Genomic DNA, 20,276 nt, shown 5'->3' with positions numbered 1-20,276 from the left:
CGTCGCCCAGACCAGTGGGTTGATTAAAATCCTGCACGTCTAAACACTGCAAAGATGGAGTGCTGCCTCGTTTTTTCTAATTATTGAATTACCTGGATATATGGACTGGTATCCTGGGGGCTGTGCACCCGAAGATAAGTAGAAAGTGTGCTGTTCCTTTTCTTTTTATTTATATATATATATATGTATTATATGTAGGATATAACACTAGGGCAGTGCAGAGTGTATCACTGTATATGTCAGATATAACACTTAGTGCAGTATCACTGTGTAAGTCAGATATCACACTGTAGAGCAGTGCAGTGTGTATCACTGTACGATATGTCGGATATTACACTGTAGAGCAGGGCAATATCACAGTATATGTTGGATATAACACTGCAGGGCAGTTCAGTGTAACTGTATACGTCGGATATTACACACTAAGGCATCACTGTATACGCCGGCTGGCCCGGCTGTAACACTGCAGGGCAGTAGCACTGTATATGTCGCAGGGCAGTGTGTATCACACTGTATACGCCGGATGTAGCGCTGCAGGGCAGCATCACTGTATACGCCAGATGTAGCACTGCAGGGCAGTAGCACTGTACATGTCGCAGGGCAGTGTGTATCACACTGTATACGCCAGATGTAGCGCTGCAGGGCAGCATCACTGTATACGCCAGATGTAGCACTGCAGGGCAGTAGCACTGTACATGTCGCAGGGCAGTGATACTTGGAGCTTGGTGTTACAGCAGCACAGATGTCAGACACGATCACACAATGAGCCCCCGCCGCACAAACCGCTGTAGCGCGGATGAGAGGAGGAGTCTCTCTGCCGCCCCCTGGCCGCACACCCACACACCGCAGCCCCGCCCCGCACAGCGCATTGGCCGCTATGAAGCTCGGAGCAGTCGCGCTGTCCAGCCCCATAATAAAGTGGCGTCCACACCCTGCAGCAGGTAGCTTCTCCTGCCGTGTCCTGCCCCGCGCTCCGTCCTGTGTGCAGGGTACAGGATCGCTCCGCTCTTCTCCAGAGCCCGGGCTGCTCATCCGCTGCTCTTCTGGACTTAGCTGACGGCATGGCCACCACGGTGCTGACCATGAGTGCCCGGCTGGGACGCCTGGACGAACCTGTCTTCACCCAGCTAAAACCTGTGCTTGGGAATGGGGGGCTGCTGCATAACAGAGGAGACCACTCTGCTGGGGGAGCGGCATTTGCTGAAGAGATGAAGAGCCCCAGACTATTGCCTGATGACATGGTGCAGGTAGGTAACGAAGCCTGCCCACCTTCTAGGCAGGGACCTGTGCTGCCAACTGCCCTGTACCGCGCACTGCCTGGTCCCCTGGCTGTGCAGCCTGCCAACCTGTCCTGTGTATATGGAGTGCATGGGCTTCATGTACTGCCTGTACCACCTGTCCTGTGTATATGGAGTGCATGGGCTTCATGTACTGCCTGTGCCACCTGTCCTGTGTATATGGAGTGCATGGGCTTCATGTACTGCCTGTGCCACCTGTCCTGCGTATATGGAGTGCATGGGCTTCATGTACTGCCTGTGCCACCTGTCCTGCGTATATGGAGTGCATGGGCTTCATGTACTGCCTGTGCCACCTGTCCTGCATATATGGAGTGCATGGGCTTCATGTACTGCCTGCCTGTGCCACCTGTCCTGTGTATATGGAGTGCATGGGCTTCATGTACTGCCTGCCTGTGCCACCTGTCCTGTGTATATGGAGTGCATGGGCTTCATGTACTGCCTGCCTGTGCCACCTGTCCTGCGTATATGGAGTGCATGGGCTTCATGTACTGCCTGTGCCACCTGTCCTGCGTATATGGAGTGCATGGGCTTCATGTACTGCCTGTGCCACCTGTCCTGCGTATATGGAGTGCATGGGCTTCATGTACTGCCTGCCTGTGCCACCTGTCCTGTGTATATGGAGTGCATGGGCTTCATGTACTGCCTGCCTGTGTCACCTGTCCTGTGTATATGGAGTGCATGGGCTTCATGTACTGCCTGCCTGTGCCACCTGTCCTGTGTATATGGAGTGCATGGGCTTCATGTACTGCCTGCCTGTGCCACCTGTCCTGTGTATATGGAGTGCATGGGCTTCAGGTACTGCCTGCCTGTGCCACCTGTCCTGTGTATATGCTCTACCTTTTCTTCATGTGTAGCCTGCCTACTTGTGCCATCTATCTTGTGTATAGCAATCCTTGTACTGACTGTTACCTGTCTTGTGTATGTGCAATGCCTGTGTCTCCTGCCTACCTGGCCCTTTTGTATATGCAGTGTCTGCCTGTGCTACCTGTCCTGTACATACACAGTACCTGTACTTTGTGTCTGAGCTCCATGTACTGCCTGTGCTTGCCTGTCCTGTTTTTACGCAATCTGTGTACTCTATGTTCTGCCTGAGGTGCCTGTCTGTAAAGGTAATACCTGCACTCCATGTACTGCCTGCTTTGCATGTATCTGACATATGTACTCCTTGCATGTTAGTGCTGCCGGTGCCTCTTGTTTTGCCTGCACTACCTGTGCGGTCTTTGGCAGCATCACTGTGGCACTGGGGGCTGTGACCCACCTTTAGCAGTGTGGCTCTTATTAATTCTATGTGGATATTTAGCATTTTTATGTCTTTTATCCTGTATGATCGTACAAGCTGTGCCTATGGGTTAGTAACCGTTCCTACCCAGCAGTGACGAGCACAGAGCTGTGCAGCGGGGTGACTGGCACCATGTGGGCGCATTGATAAATATCGATTAGCACCAAAACTGTTCCTTAGTTGAATCTTTCTCATATTGTATAATATGCCTTTTTTATGATGCATCACATGCTTGGAGATATTTAGTGGACTTCTGTGGTGCAGTCGCCCTCAGGGACTGTGACCATCTGAACCGTGGGGGCACTTGCTGTATGGATACTGGGGGAAGAACAACTGTCTGCCTCTCGCCCCCACACACTACCCCTCATAAATCCGACATACACTGGGGACCGATCCTCATGCCCACAGCAGCTGGGCGAGCTAAAATCGGTCAGGGCTAACCACAGACTGGGCGGTGGCATCTTCTGGGGCTCTATTTAGTTGGTTATGACATGGCCTTATTTTATCAGACTAGTGAATGTGAAGTGGTCATAGACTTTTGGCTTGGGACACGTTCTCACTGTCTATAAGCTACAGGTCAGGTGTATTACACTCTTCTACCTTGTAGCCTAGTCTGTAATATGACTCTAAAAGGAGACCGACCTGTTGGTACAGTGAAACCTTATAGCGACCACCCAACATTGCATTGTTGCGTTCTTGGAGGGGATGGTCTTCTCAAAGGTTGTTAGTACGGTGGAAATGAACTGTGGTCTGGATAAGGGGTGGGATTCTCGACAAAGGTGGTCTCTTGGCAAAGATGTATTAAAATCTGTAATGATCTAGCAGTGAGTTTCTGTTAATGTTACCTGTGGGCACTGGCTAAATATAAGGCTGTAAAACCCCAGTCTGCAGGACCATTGTACATTAGGTGGACCTGTGGGAAGTGACTTGGCCGACTGTTTGCACAAGCTAATTTCCAGTGAATTATTGCTCTTGTTTTCCATTTGTCAGCTGATTCATATTGGGGAATGCTAAGGGGATTAGGAATGACTAGAGATTTTACAGTGCAAGGGGGAATGTAGCATTTGTCCATTGAAGAGTACATGATAAATGTTTTGCTGATGACTGTACTGGTAATATCAGCCTGCAGCCGCCCCCGGCCTACAATGCAGCACTTGTAATTGTAAGATCTGCTTGATATGGATCTGGCTGAGGATTACACACGAGTGCTGCATCTGCAGAAATTGCTTGTTCAGATTACAAGATTATTAATTTCCAATGGAAATCTCAGCAGGACATTAAGTGTTGGCGTGAATATGAGCACGGCTCATGTCTTCTGTTCTCCTGTGTAATATATGCATATGGGAATTGAATTGCGATACTTTAATGTCTTTATTTCTCTTTAACAGACTAGATGTGAAATGGAGAAGTACCTTGTGCCCAATCAAACTGCAGCACACATCATGCAAGATCAAAAGAAATACCGAAGAGAGAGTGCGTCGGGCATTGACCAGTTTTTCAGTAATGACGGTGATGGACTGCCTTACAGTATCAACATGAACGTCTTCCTTCCAGACATCACTCACCTGCGAACAAACCTATACAAGTCTCAAAGGCCTACAGTCACCCAGATCAAGACCGAGCCTGTTACAGTGTTCACCCAGCAGACGGACGCTTCGGCCTCACAGCCACTTCCAGAGTTTACCAGCATCTTCAGTTCTCACCAGAATACAGATCTGAATAACATTTACATCAAACAGGAGCTGCCTTCTCCAGAAATCCAGATTCCGGTCAACCCCCAGCATGGTCAGTTATATCAGCTCCTAAGTTCATCAGATATGGACTTGAACTCCACAAGCCAGACCGGGGTAATGGACCCTATTAGCAATGCTTCATTGTCTCCAGAATTATCAGGATTCAATACGCTCCCCTCCCCCGTGTCACAGACCACAATGAAGCAATTTCAGGGCATTCACCAGTGTTCATATAATATGCATGGCCAGTTCATGTCACAGCAGGAGGCCACGTACTTTCCCCCGTCACCACCCAGCTCAGAACCTGGTAGCCCTGACCGACAAGCAGAACTCCTTCATAGTTTAAACCCACCACCTTCATATGCGGCCACAATTGCTTCCAAGATGGTCATTCACAATACCAGCATACCTGCAACAGTATCGATGGTGTCTGTACCAGTCCAGTCAGTCCGGTACAACCGCAGAAACAACCCAGACTTGGAGAAGAGAAGAATTCACTATTGCGATTACCCTGGTAAGACCGAGCGTACAGATTAGGCTTAGGTCACACTATCGGTATTTGGTCAGTATTTTACCTTAGTATTTGTAAGCCAAAACCAGGTGAGGAAAAGTCTAATAGAAACACGTCACCACTTCTGTATTTCTCACCCAGTCCTGGTCTTGGCCTACAAATACTGATGTGATAGTGTGACTGTAGCCTTAGCACTTCACTGGGGAATGCTGCCACTTCTTGCCCCTGACCTCTTCAATGTAACAGATTTCATTTACAGGAATTATTTATTTTAATGAAATAAATGTGAATTTAGATCTATATCTGAACCTAGAATCTTGGTGTTTTTACAACACCCAATTACCAGGCAAGTGTCATTGGGAAACTGCCTGCTTGGCAGATGGCTTTTCTCTAAAGATGGTTTCACACATCCTGAAAAATCAGGGTTTGTTTTTTTTTTTCAGTATGTTGGATCAGTGTGTGTCCAGTTTTTCCAATCCTTGCTACATCTGTTTTTGCATATGGAGGGGAAATTAAACAAGCTCCTTCCCATTAACGGATAATATTCGGGCAGCACATAGGTGACATCCATGTGCGTTCAGTGTTTTTTTTTTTTTTTCAAACATCTAGTCGTAAAAATAACTGCACCCATTTCACAAACTAATTTGGTGAAGAGGAATTTTTGGGTGGTAGTGCGGGGTTTGCCTGTCATTGTGGAGACCTTTTAGTAGATGTCTGAGACATTACTCCAGGTATTACAGCTTGTTAGATCTGTGTGATCTACACTTCAATGTTCAATCTACAAAATGTACAAGACAAAATGTTACACGTTCCTGAGCTCTTGAGATGCCATCCATGGGAACCTCTGCTTGTATAGAAGTGTATATTGATTATGGATGGTGAGATATAACCATGAATCTTTATTGCTATGGTTGTGTTAGTGACCTCTTCCACTACCCATACTTGTACAATCCTGATTATTGAGGTTATGTAGTACAAGCATATAATGCATAATTGGACTTTCGTGATGACATGAACTGCCTTGTCTGTAATGTATGAGTTCACTAATGGCCTAGCCTGTAAAGAAATGGCTTTCAATGAAAGGCCAAGATTCTAGACACCCACAAAGCGTTGTACATCAAGCAGTGTAGACTTTAGGGCCTGTAATATGGCGTTGTGTGCCATTGTAATTTGCTTCTGTGATGCACCATTCTATTCTCCCCTATAAGTTCCTAAGGACGAACATCTCTATAACACAACACTGTACTACTATAATGAAAAGGAAGCTGGACCTTCAGTTCCATTATCTCTAGTGATTCTGGAGGTGTCTTGTGATCCTTTTCTGCTATGACCTAAAAGATCACTGGGATGACGCAAGCGACCATATGTGGCGGGCATCTCAATCTGTACTAGGCAGGCTCTAATTAAACCCACTTATTTTTGGCCGTGTATAAACAATTTTTAAGAGGCTGTAATAGTATATTTTACAAATTGTTGAGCTGAGTTGGTCTTATGGGCATTATCCAGGATTATAACTTTCTAGAGATGCCACCACTGTTTATTACAGCTGAGCTGACTTTGCTTGCTTTCAAGTGTGGTGCAATACTGGACACAGGCCATGCCCAAAAGTGGCGCTGTTTCTGGGGGGAAAAAAATGTAATTCTGAACAACCTTCTTCAAGCCTGGTGCCTCCTAGTGATCCAACTGTGAGCTGCAGCTGTCGGGACGCTGTATAATGTACCTCGCCCACATGAGTGCCCTGGGGTTACTCTACAGCAGAAATCTGTTTCCGAGCTTCCGCTTTCTTGAAGAATACAAATCTGTCCATTTCACTGGTTTATAAATGGCATCTCTATTTTCCGTCTTCCATGATACATTTAGGACACACGTACTGACATGTGGGAAGAAATGGTGAATATACTGTAATTGTTGATGTATAGGAAATTGGGATGGGACACAGCGTTTTCGCCAGGAATATACGTACGATAATGGCTCCTGTGATAGAGGTCACTGAGGGAATGAATGTAGTCATGTTTTCATGTAGCAATTCAGTGTTTCTCTTTGGCAATGGCTAAGTAACGATAAACTTTGCTGCACTTTCTGGAATCTCCCCAGGTATTTTTAGAATGTAAGAATGCAGATGAATATGTGTGGCTAGGAATATCTCTGATAAAATAAGTCAGCCAATATGAATAAATATACATGGCGGCTGACAAGGTACATCTGTTGTGCTAATGAAGTTTTCCTTTTTTTTTTTTTTTTCTTTATTTGCGGCACTAAAGCAATGTTTCCTAATGTGTGATACATTTCTATATAATAACTGGAGCTCACATTCTGCTTTGTCTACCAGTAAACTGAAATCCTACTTGGAAGTCCTGCTTTCTGTATAATTTTTTTTTTCTTTTAATACAGAACTATAAGCATTGTGAGAGAATTTTGTATTAACTTTTCTCTTCTTTGTTTTTTTTTCTATTGCAGGGTGCACAAAAGTGTATACAAAGTCTTCCCATTTAAAAGCTCACCTGAGAACACATACTGGTATGTGCAGACATTGTTCAATTTAATGGTTGAGTAAATATTATTCATAGAAACCTTCCTTTTTTTGAAGTTTGTGTGTTTAGTATGGTTTTTCACTATGTCACTCGATCATGGCAAAATTGTCAGGTGCTTTGTTCAGTTCGTCTTTTCACTACATAAAATAATCATATTATCTACAGGATTCCATTTATTGGCGCATTTTTGATTTACTACTAAAGGGGCTTTTGCATAAGAAAAAGTTTTATCCTCCCAGGAGAGAGGGGAAAAAAAAAAAAAAAAAAAAAAATAATAAAAATTATATATTGTACTTTATTATCTGTCACTCCTGTTTACAATAAAACAGATCAGTGATGCACATGTGTGGTCACGACTTATTCCATATCCTTGTTCTCATCGATGGATGGAGGGGTCTTCAGCTGGCCATATACACAAGATGGCTGTCAGCCTGGCGATGCTTCCGGTGACCTTTAAGTTGACAGTGATCTCAGTCGACTCTCCCATACACAGTAAAGCTGGTTCAGCTGAGTGCTCCTTTTTTCACTATAAGGAAGCTGCCAGTTAGCACGTCAGCCGGCAGCTTGTCTCCAGGAGATCCATGCAATTGGCAGTCTGAAATTGGACATGCGTGATTTGACATCTCTCCCGGCCATCAGTCATCATCCACCCCCTTATACATTAGACCGTGAGTTGGAATCGGAACATTAGTCTAATATGTATGGGGGGGGGGGTCTTTTAGATGCCTGATCACTTGGAATTCTGCCACTATCCCCTATCCTTTGAGTTGCTTATCACCCACGCAATTACAATATATGCTAGTTGGGTGATCAGCATTGCAGATTTTTTTGTTTACAGTTTGCACTATCCTAAGAATTAAGTTGAGTTTGGAAAGGAGTACAAAATCCACTCTATTCCTAGGCAGTGATACTTCTGATATTTAAAAAGAAGAAAAAAATTAAAAATGTAAAGCCTAATCACCAAACTGGTGTAAGTTGTAACAGAATAAATGGTAGCGTGATATATAAAATACTTTCAAATTAAAGTTGAGCAAAAAGTTTCAGAGGACCATGCCCTGCGAAGCTCCATCTTCCTGTCGACATCCCCTTATGCCTCTTCCGATTAGTGAACTTGGTGTGATGTCTAATTTGTGGCATGATGCACATCAAGTGCCAGGGTTGCTGGCAAAAAGAGTGAGGTTTACAGAACTCGAGGTCTGGTGGCCAAGGACTACTGATCTGGTCACTCGACCAGGGTCCTGTAAATCTTTTTGCTCAACTCTACTTGTATGTATTTATTACAATTGTTATACACGCTCACACCATTTCGGAGAATTATCGTATACACGGTCTTATCTTGGCCCACGTTCGGGAGGCCTGTCTGCCGTTGTTGTTAGGTGGTAGAACTCTTTCTCATTCACTTGACTACAGCTATTATAGAAAATAATTCGGTTAGATAAAACTAATTTCCAAATTGCTATGGACACTGGCTTTTGTTTTTAGCGGTTTCTTTTTCATTGATATTTGTTTTTTGTGTGTAAAGGAGGTATCTGAAAGCTGGAGGTTTCTATGGAAATCCTAGCTTTGATAATTGAAGCAGTTATCTCTAACAGCCACTGTAAAAAAATAAAAGAAGTAGAACAAAGGTCTGTTTGGCAGACTGTTACCATGCTAAACAAAACTGTTCTAAGCAATATGTGTTTTCATAATCCCAGCTTAAACATATTGCTATACAGTGTCCCACACAGATATTGAGTCATTGCTTTATCTTCTAACCTTGGCGCAGCAGAGATCATGGCTAATTTATGGGATTAGCCAAGACCCATTCTTCTGTCTTTCCACATTTCTGGCAAGAACTTATTTGCTTGATGGAATCTCTTTTTCAAGCCTCTCACTACAGAAATGTCAGTACTATTGTGTGCGCTAGTTTTTTTTTTTTTTTGTTTTTTTTTGTTTTTTTTTTAGATATTTCTGTATTTGTAATAAATTTCTTCATTGTATGTCTACCTCGGGTTGACTCAAGCATCTCAACGTGACCTTTCTTTTAGTGTCAAGCGAAGCTGTGAAAAAAAAGCAATTGATATACTATGCTAACATTGAATTATTTATGGAACTTGTACACTTCCTAACGGCTCTTCTAATTAACTTTAACAAGTTTAGGTTTCATTAATCAAGCGATGTTTGTATGGAGGACGCAATGGTTCCAAGCACTAATTCCTCACTGTTTGTTTTTCTGTACCTTACAAATGCGGCCAGCCTATTTCAGGCTAGGAGCACTCTACATTTGACAAGGTCTTTACTTTTTTTTCTTTAACAACAAGAAACCCTTTTTTATCTTTTTTAATCTTTAAAACACTATTATTAAACTTAAGTTGCCTTCAAAGCAAATCTTAAATTAATAAGATAGTACCGTGCAATGCAATTTAACAAAGCTTTGTTTAATATGCCTTAAATGGCCTTGGGGTATTCAGGGTCCTGTTTATCTGGCCAAACTTGTTCCATAGTAATCGCTGACTATTCAAACTGCATTTTCCTCCTAATCTTCGTTTCATGACAATGGCTTTAAATCACCTGTGAATGATAACCTCCCTTTTACAATCTGTCATTTTAAATAAAATAAAAAGCCCAGAGCAAAGTTTGTCTGGTGGAAGGAGTCAAAACACTTTCAGAATTTCTTTTGTATCAAAAAGCCCCTCCGTCTTTTCTTATTATTTATTCAAGCTTGCTGGTCCTTTCAATCACTCTGAATACCTCCTAATAGATTTTGTTTCAGAACAAACACAGACAAGCTCTAATACACTCATTCGCTGGGAGATTCCATCTTCTGTGGAGTCTTTGGTCTTAGCTGAAGACTAAGCTGGGCAGTTTCTTGGCAGATCCTAGCTTCTCAGGAACATTTTGTGCATTGCAAAATAAGTTTGCAACATAGCAGCTTAAAACTACATAATTATAGAATCTCTTCACACTGGCCGTTTCCATAAAGGGAAAAAAAATGCAACAATTAGGACTGGTCTCAAGATGCATGAAAATTTTCAGCATCAGTTTGGACTTTAATTTCTGGTGTAGATTATAGTAAATCTGTTGGTCCTCGAGGTCCCTACCGGCTAAACTTCACCTATGTTCCTCGTCCCTTTTGAAAAGTGAGCAAATTTTTGCTCAAAATGTTAGTGAAATTAAGCTTTGTTCACAGAGCTCATAAATATAGTATAAAAAAATGGCACCCCCTTCTACACTAAATGATTTAGTGTCTGTAATTGGACGCTTTTTTTTTTTTTTTTTTTATTAGAGAACGCTTGAGGAAACCTTTTATTTGTTTAGAGTTTTTGGAAATGTGTTTTTTTTTTTTTTTTTTTTTTTTATTTATTTATAAATGCTTCAAGAGAAGGAGGGGGGACCATTCAAAAGTCTTAACATAAATCTGTTTTTAAAATAGAAATTAGTCTTTTAAAGCAATTTTTCTGAGTGGACTCACTCCAAAAACCTGTATTTAATTCAGTTCATCCAGGTAATTGCAAATAAAGTGCAAATCAATCTTCAGCAGCAGTAATTAGTTCTGTGTATTAAGAGTTGCTATTTTGGTGGTTTCTAGAGCATTTGTACTTCATTGAAGTCCTCCTATTTAGGGTGTGTACAGAACACCCAAGTGCTGCTAAATATTACTTTTTATCCTATCTAGTAAGCAGTGTAGTCATGTTTTAGCAATGCTAAGACTTGGGGGCAATAAGCCATTTGCTTGATTTTTGACAGTCCACCACATTCTACAGTCAGTTCCTCTCCGCTCTTCTGGCAGGTTTTGAAAAAGCATAATTTGGGCAGGTGACCCTTGTTTTCCTCTGCTCATCGCTTCCTGCATGGAGGTATTTGGATATGTAATGGGAATTCTGTTGGAAACGTATATGCAGTTTGGCACTGCCTTAGCCTTTATTCACATTGCTTGTTTGCCACATGCATATAGAGGTGTTGGGGCTAAAAAATGGGATCCAGGTGCTACACACGACGGTGCAATTTACCTTTTTTTTTTTTTTTTTTTTTTAAGCAGGTGTAGTTGTTTTGTGACCTGCCTGGCCTTTTGTTTTAGCAGTGACTTCCTACTTTAGGCAACCACAAAATAAGTGGCTGACTGGACTTTTGTGCCCACCTCAAGAAGGTGGACACTGCCAAAATGGAAGCCAGACAAAGCACAAAGTGACTCCCTCAGTAATGTTAATGGCCCCATTGTGGGGGGGGGTTGCACCTGAATCCCATTTCATAGGATACGCCCCGATGGAGTCTCTTTTCTGTGGCAAAACACCGGCCTTTGCCCTTATTGCAATTTCACGTCTTTTTTAATGTGACATACTGTTGGGGATTAGCGGTATCCAAGTTTCCCAGGTGATGCCCTCTCATGTTGCAAATATAATTAGGAGCAGTTTATGTTTTATTGATTCAGGGTTGGCATTAGAATTATTCATGCCATGTAATGTAGAGGGAGGAAAAATGTAGCAATGGAGACCTTCACATAGGACTTTTATTAGTTATTCAGGATTTTCTCTAGACTTCACTAAAATGAGTTTGGACTTGGCTTTCATACTGTTTCTACACGTTGTGGGTTTCTTCTAGCAGGTATAAAACTGATGTCATGCCACCATCTGACAGGCTTCTCAAAAGGAAAGAATTGGGCACTTTATTTTCATTTTTGCTTTTCTTTGCACAATCCGATCAGAAGGATAGAGTAGGGTTACCAAACAAAGTCCTGCTTGACGTTCTGGATTCCAGTTCCTTCCCATATGAAGGGGTCAAATTTGAGTTGTCATACCCAACCATGGTTCACTATGACCATTAATCTAGGTAAATGGTAAGCCGCAAAGCTTAAAAATAAAACCTATAGCCGAGCTCACCACCGACAGGATACATGGTTATTAGTATTGTGACTAGATCCTAAACCGCATGACATAATGTTAGAGTGTGTAGTTATCACATTACCAAAGAATTACAACTTTGTTCACACTAGTGTCATGGCTGGCTCTTGTAACGAAGCTGTGAAGGCCATGCAGGATTAATTGTCATAAGATGGAGGCAAACTCCGACTGACTCTACCTTGATGGTGTCCCTTATAGTGCTGGGGTTCTGGCACTTATGGTTTATACGTTTTTGCAGTGACGCTTTAAGAATGTTCTGTGACATAATCTCTATAAGCTGGAGAAATCCCATGTATATTGGGTAAGGTAATTGCGCCTGCCTCAGCAGCGCAGGAATACATAAAGTATAGGCCTGTTTTCTGGCAGAGTTATGCTTGATATTCCTGGCTTGGAAAGAAACGACTGGAGTGTGCTATTTGGCTGGAAGTTGGTACCAGTTTCCTCCATGATGTTTTACTTGAACAGTGCTGACATTTTAACAAATGCCATAGAAGCTCTCTGAAGTGGAGGAGTAGCTGCGTTTTGCTGCACAGTAAAATAGCTGTTTTGATTCAGTCGTCATGTTCCAGTAACTGAACTTAAACACATTAGTCTTTGAAGAATAGTATTTTTGATTTAACACTCGAGACGTTTCGGGGGAGGGGGAGCCTTAGAATCTATTGGAATGGAGTCAAATCTCTGCTGAACATTGTGTGAATTGAGGATTAGCTCTTTGTAATCGAATAACACTTCATCCTTGTTTTGTTTTTTGTTTTTTCTTTGTAGATTTTGTGTTTTTTCTTTTTTCTTAAAAGATTATTTCTTTTTTAGACTTGCTTGCATTTACAGGTTGAATAATGCAGACGAGTCATCCAGGTATCGTCATCATGCCCAATTGTATAAGTCTGATTATTGTTAAATGGTAAATTAGGGCACCTGCGTGACTTACCGAGTGCTCATCATCCCTACTGATCCTGATCATCCACATTTATAGAGTTCAGAAGTTAACTCGTACAACTTGGATGGGTTTTATGGGATCTTTTATTGGATAACTGACCAATGTTGTACTGCTGATCAGCGTTTTTTTTTCCCCTCATGTTTTGACATAGGCGAAAAAATCGCAGCAAGGCGCTCAGCAAGTCAGGTCATGCGCACCTATAGAAGTCTATGGGTGCGTGTAAAAAATCGGACTGCACTTGGATGTCAACCAACTGCAGTCCAACATAGGCAATAGAGAAATAAAGTTCTCCATCTTCTCTGCACCTGCGCTCTGATTTATCATGCAAGAGACTCTGAACACGGTAAACTGACAGTCTGATCACAGATTGAGCCAAGGGTCCTTACCATAATCGATTCAGTTCTCTTGAGTGAGCGAAATAAGACAAACTTGACCTTTCTGATAGGACCTTAGTTGGGCTTCAATTTGACCCTTAAGGAGTAAACCTTTTTGGTGAGGGTTTTTATGTACTTTAGATGCAAGGTGGGTTCTGGGTTCTTACAACTTCCAGATTGCTCAGAAAAACCCTTTGGAGTGTGTCCTGCTCAAGAGATCGGAAGACGGCTCTTACCTGAGCATGTGCGAAGAATGGGGTACGGATACAATAGTAAGCACATCCATACTCCTGTGTGCGCACTCCTGTCTCACGAGCATGACACGCTCCGGGGGGGGGGGGGGTGCAGGTTAGTCTTCTGTGGGAGTCTTCTGACCTCAAACCCAACAATCTTTCAGCTAAAAGGATTAAAATAAAAATAAAGTCAGTGTTACTGTGCATTTCCACTGAAAGATTAATGTGAGCTTTCCAAGTATGGCTTGTTTCACAATCTTTTAGTGTAATCAGGCTACTGTTGAACACATTTGTTGGGTGAAACGATCTTTTGTGCAGTACAAAAAGATCAGGTCTCTCGGCAGCGCGTCGTCCTGTGTGAAAACAATCCCACTGTCGAGCAATGGCTGCCTATGCGCATTGAGTGGTTTATTGCTAAGTGAGCGTCGTTTAATGTGATCTGCCCATGTAAACGAGCTATTAAACTACTGCAGAGTGGTAATTCTTTACTGATTAGTCCTGCCAGTTTGTCAATGTGAACAGACCTTTAGTTACACATTGAGACAATGAGTTATATTGAACCCTAGTCAACAAGGTCACTGTTTTTTTTTTTTTTTTTTTTTTTTTTTTCTTCAAATGTTTTTTGTTTCTAATGTACTCGGTGGCATTACAATGTATATACCTGTTCAGTGTATTACCCTAGTATATTGCAGAATAAACAGGACAGATAGATGTAATTATATAATTACGACTTTTTTTTTTTTTTTTTTTTTTCCTCTCCTTTTCTGCTGCCAGAATTTATTAATTTTTAGATCATGTAGGAAAAAAAAAACTTTCCAAAGCAGTAAAGAGTCTCAAACAACCCATGGGTAGGAGAACTGCTCTTACAATCGGTTGTCTTACATGGATATTGCTAACACATTAAAAGCTAAAAATATGGTTTTACGGGCTGCAATCACTATCTCCGGAAATGAAATCGTAACACAATATCAACCGTTCAGATAATGACATTGTAGTCAGAGCACAATATTATTTATCAACCAGCAGGACTGAGTTGTTTAGAAGGCAGATGCTTACAGTACATAGCAAATTATTGCTTTCAAAAGTGTCCCGAGAAGATGAAGATAAAATGGTCTACAAAACATGCACGTCAGAAGGCCTGATAATTCTGGTCAGATTAGGGGGGCTAATCTTAAATTTTGCTACATCCAGGTAGTATCAGAAAAGGCCAATTAGGTCACCATCATGTCAATAGGATTTCAGTGTGCGTGTGTGTGTGTGTGTGTGTATATATATATATATATATATATATATATATATATATATATATATATATATACATACATACATACATACATACATACATACATACATACATACATACATACATACATACATACATACATACATTATTAATTTTATTTTTTTTTTTTCACAATGCACTTTGATACAGAATAAAGATTCAGTGAAATCCAAAAACCCACAGCTAATACTTTAAATATAGGATTTCCGTAGTGTGTTAGCTGTATGGCAACCTACTTTTTATCTGCACAGCAGCGTAGAAATAGTTGGGTAATGACTGCGCAGGATTTAATACACTTAGAGGCAGTCAGAATAGCAGCTGAGCACATTGTCTTGAGTGATGGCATTATGGTTGTGGTCATCTCATCTATAATTAACGTGCTCATCTGCACACACAAATAGGTTTGAGAACTGCTAGTAGGACATTCCAAGCGGAGAGGGACTTTTGGATGTTGTCATTTGTATGACAGCTACTTGAGTCTGTACTGTGTCATGCCATGGAGTATGCTGCCGGCCCCTGCCCAGAACACCCACCTGTAAGCAGATTATTCTCTGGCATAGGGTTTTCTCTCATCTCTTGTACCCCAGGGATGATATTAATCAGTGCTTTCTCTGCCCTTTTTGATGACATTCTGATTTTCTTGAGATAAGTACAATGCAAACTGTGGTACATTTGTATATGATGTTCATGTTGTGTGGTGGGTTTTTTTTTTTTTTTTTTGTTTATTGCATTGTCTCTCCTGTAATTCTGAAAATACTCTACTAGTTTTTCTTATGTTTAAAATTCGTATTTCTAAAGTTATTCCATAATTGTGTTTTGCAGGAGAGAAGCCATACAAATGTACATGGGAAGGCTGTGACTGGAGATTCGCTCGCTCCGACGAACTGACGCGTCACTACAGGAAACACACAGGGGCGAAACCTTTTCAGTGTGCAGTTTGCAACCGCAGTTTCTCCCGTTCTGACCACTTGGCTCTTCATATGAAAAGACATCAGAATTAATCTGGCTGTTTACTATGCAAAGCTCTGGTCCTTTTTTTTTTTTTTTTTTTTTTTTTTTTTTTTCCCCCCCTACTGCCTCATATCCGAAATATATTTCAAACAGCAGTGACTTCCTAACAAAGTGGTTACAACAAATCAGATTTCATCTCTGTTCTAATATGGACTGGTCTATGGGGGAGGTGGAGAAGGAGAGAGTGTAAGAAAACCTAACTTTGTGTTTTCTAATGGGCTACAGCATGTTTGTGTCCCCTGTCCACCCCCCTCGAATGTTTGCTACAACATTTCTATTATTCCGCTCCCCCAATATATAGCAGTTGTCAGGTTTCATCTCAATACATGATATTTACATCTCAACACCATGCTGTTAAGATTGTTCAGCAATGTTTTGACCAAAGCACTGTCTTTACTGTTACAGTGTTTAGTAAATGATATGAGGTCACAGATGACTGCACGCAAAGGACAAGCCATAATATAGAAAAATAAAAAAACCTGATACTTGAGTATGCAACAGGTATTTTTTGTTTTGTTTTGTTTTTTTCCTCCACCCAATCTACAGGTCTATGTAGCATATCAATGTAGGCCTCCATTGACCATTTAATATATATTTTTTTTTTTTATACAAATAGCTATTGCCCAAATATTTCATAGCCTTAAAAAAAAAAAAAAAATCTGCACTGATATCTTGAAACTAATTTTATTTATACATATATATGTTCAAAAAAGGTTTAATTTTTATTTGAGTCTGTACATAGTTTAATAAGCTAACACTAAACATTGCAGGTCTTGTGGAAACGTGGATGTTACTCCAGTCTGTAAAGTCCCCCAATACGTAGATATTTTATCAGTTCAATACAACATTGATTTAATAGCCATCCGGCTTCTAAAGGAGAAATGCACACGTTCAGTGTTTGGTCAATATTTCACATCAGTGTGTATATATATATATATATATATATATATATATATATATATATATATATATATATATATATATATATATATATATATTCTATAATCTATCCAGGAGTGGGTGATGTGTTTCTATTATGCTCTCCTCTGACTGTTCCACTCCTGGTTGGCTTACAAATACTGATGTCAAATACTGATAGTGTGAACACGCCCTCAGGGGGTTTCCTTATCTAGATATGTATTTTAAAAAGCCACAACACTAAAGCAGAAATATTCAGCATTCATTATGTAGGTCGTAAATGTGTATTTCAGCGTTTGTTAATGGACACGGTAATTTCTAGAAGTTACTATGCAGTTTACTTGCCTATATTTTGCAGTATCGTAAGTAATAGATGTAATACTAAAATAGATTGGATGAAGGTTTTTGTGCCGCAGAAATTCTTGTGCTGACAAAGAACTGTTCAAGAAGAAAAATAACGAGGAACGGAAAGGGTTTTACTCTTAAATTGCTGTATTTTCTTTTCTATTTATTTTTATTATTTTTTTGGTTCATATTGGTGTTTTGTTTTTTTTTGTTTTCCTTTTTTATTTGTACTTTAGCTACTTTGATTAAATTAACATTATTGTAGGCCTTTAATTGTACTTTTAAAACCTGTAAATACATTACAAATGTAAATAATTTTGTACAACACTTTGATTGTTTATACAAAAGATGTGCACATTGTTGTTGCTTTATTGCCCTGTATTTTTATATTTGCAGTTATTAAAACAAAGGGACAAATTGTCTGTTTCCATAAAAAATGAAAACTGTTCCTTTTTTATATGCATTGTCAATAATAAACTGAAGTGCCTAAAATATATTTCATTATGTATTTATTCATACTAAAATCATGATTTCCCATGATGTGCTTTTTGTGCGTGTTTTTTTTTTTTTTTTTTTTTTTTTTTTATGTAGCATAAACTGACAGTAAACTGACATAAACTGAAAGTAAAAGCAGAGCACAGCGGTGATGTCACCGCTGTGCTCTGCTTTCACTTTACGGCCGGCAGTCAGTCAGTGCGGGAAGCAGACGGCTAGGGACCTGACGGACACCAGACTGTGAGTATGTACGGTTTTTTTTTTTTTACATTTACGATGGTAACCAGGGTAAACATCGGGTTACTAGGCCCAGCCCTGCGCTTAGTAACCCGATGTTTACCCTGGTTACCCGGGGACCTCGGCATCGTTGGTCGCTGGAGAGCTGTCTGTGTGACAGCTCCCCAGCGACCACACAACGACTTACCAACGATCACGGCCAGGTCATAATCGTTGGTAAATCGTTTTGTGTAACGGTACCCATACATACAGCTCTGGCAAAAATTAGAGACCACTGCAAAAATGTTCAGTTTGTCTGATTTTTTTTTTTTTTTTTTTCTCTCTTTATGGGTATATTTTTGAGTAAAATGTAAATTGTTCTTTTATTCTATAAACTTCTGACAACATGTCTCCGAATTTCCAAGCAATAAGTTTTTGACCATTTTGTCAGGAAAAAAAAAAAATACAAAATAAAAAAGAGAGAGAGAGAACAGTGCTTTCAGATCTCAAATAATGCAAAGAAAACAAGTTCATAATCATTTAGAAACAACAATACTAATGTTTTAACTCCGGAAGAGTTCAGAAATCAATATTTTGTGGAATAACCATGATTTTTAATCACAGCTTTCATGCGTCTTGGCATGCTTTCCACCAGTCTTTCACACTGCTTCTGGCACAAAAATGTAAGCAGTTCTTCTTTGATGGCTTGTGACTATCCATCATCCTCTTAATTACATTCCAGAGGTTTTCAATGGGGTTCAGGTCTGGAGATTGGTCTGCCCATGACAGGGTTTTGATGTGGGGGTCTCTTAATTTTTGCCAGGGCTGTATACAGTGTAAATAATTGTGGCGGCTCACAACCAAAGCCAGCTAAATCATTAGCGGGTGTTGGCTATATTTAATGGCCCCTCTGATTCTGCTGTCAATAGCAACAGTAGCATCTATCTCTGCTCCATCGGTATTGGTGAATGCCAATGTTCTCCATGGTTATCCCAGGCTGAATAACAGCAACGGGGTCACCCAGCTACAGTGTTCTATAAGGTTCTACAATGCATGGGACCTGAGACAAGGTATTAGACCTGTGTCTGACAGGTCAAATACCCTGCAATGCTTCTGCATTGCAGGGTATTCGACTAAGGGCGCAGACAGCCGTATAACCTGTGCGAGGATCACATCGCACGCACTGGCCCGGTACCTCTCCTGACCTGGTCATGGCAGCATGATGTCTTTCTATATAGCTGTGAAGCTCTGCTCGGGAGAAGAGACAGCCAGTACGAGGATTGTGATGCGATCCTCACACTAGTTAAACGATCGTCTGTCTGCGCCCTCAGGATCAGCATGGAAAGTTAGTATGAGACTACGTGGGGGAAAAAAAAGGAAAATTGTTTTGCAAATTTTTGTTTATAGACAAACCAGTCTATAAGTCATATTATTTAACCCGTTTGGTGAACATTTGCAGGAAAACCGTAACAATAATTGCTTTTTCATCATACTGAGACATACACAATATTGAGTAAAAACTGATTTAAAAATATCACAAAATATTATTAAAATGTCATATTCTCCTGCATAAAAAGAAACCTCTTAAATAGCTCGGTCTACAAAAAAAAAAAAAAGTTATAGCTATCAGAACATGATAATGGGAAAAGCAGATTTAATTTTTTTTTATTTTGGTGTGTGTAAAAAAAAAAACAAAAAAAAAACCTTATGACTATGTACCACTGCGATCATACTGACCTGATCACTTTTACCTCAAGGTGAATAACGTGAAAAAAATACTGAAATCCATTTCTGAATTGCTGATTTTTGTTCACTCTGCCACCCCCCCCCCCCCCCCCAAAAAAAAAAAAAAACAGCAGCAATTCAAAAAGGTTGTGAATAGAAATGTCAACTCATCCTGCGGAAAACAAACCCCTCCCCTCCCCCCATCATGCAGCTCGTTCAGCGGAGAAAAATACCAAAAATTATATAGCTCAGAATATGGTGGAGCCTTTTTTTTTTTTTTTTTTTTTTTTTTTTTTTTTTTTGTAAATTTGTGTTCTTGGTGTGTAGAGTATGATACTTTCAAACTCTGGCATCACTGTAATTGTACTGACCTGAGGGTACCGTCACACAGTCACACTTTGATCGCTACGACCGTACGATCCGTGACGTTCCAGCGATATCCATACGATATCGCTGTGTCTGACAAGCAGCAGCGATCAGGGACCCTGCTGAGAATCGTACGTCGTAGCAG

At 40.7% G+C, this 20,276-nt stretch overlaps 1 protein-coding gene across 1 annotated transcript; it reads left to right on the top strand.

The window, feature by feature from the left end:
- The first annotated feature begins 938 nt into the window (after positions 1–938).
- Positions 939–16,708, top strand: KLF5 (KLF transcription factor 5). The gene is made up of 4 exons (XM_077297247.1): positions 939–1,247; positions 3,966–4,824; positions 7,279–7,338; positions 15,878–16,708. The coding sequence occupies exons 1-4, from the start codon at positions 1,062–1,064 to the stop codon at positions 16,054–16,056; spliced, it is 1,284 nt and encodes a 427-aa protein (XP_077153362.1). The 5' UTR covers positions 939–1,061; the 3' UTR covers positions 16,057–16,708.
- Positions 16,709–20,276: the final 3,568 nt, after the last annotated feature.

This window comes from Ranitomeya variabilis, chromosome 3, assembly GCF_051348905.1.
Source record: "Ranitomeya variabilis isolate aRanVar5 chromosome 3, aRanVar5.hap1, whole genome shotgun sequence".
NCBI lineage: Eukaryota > Metazoa > Chordata > Amphibia > Anura > Dendrobatidae > Ranitomeya > Ranitomeya variabilis.
This window is presented reverse-complemented; position numbering and strand designations above follow the sequence as displayed.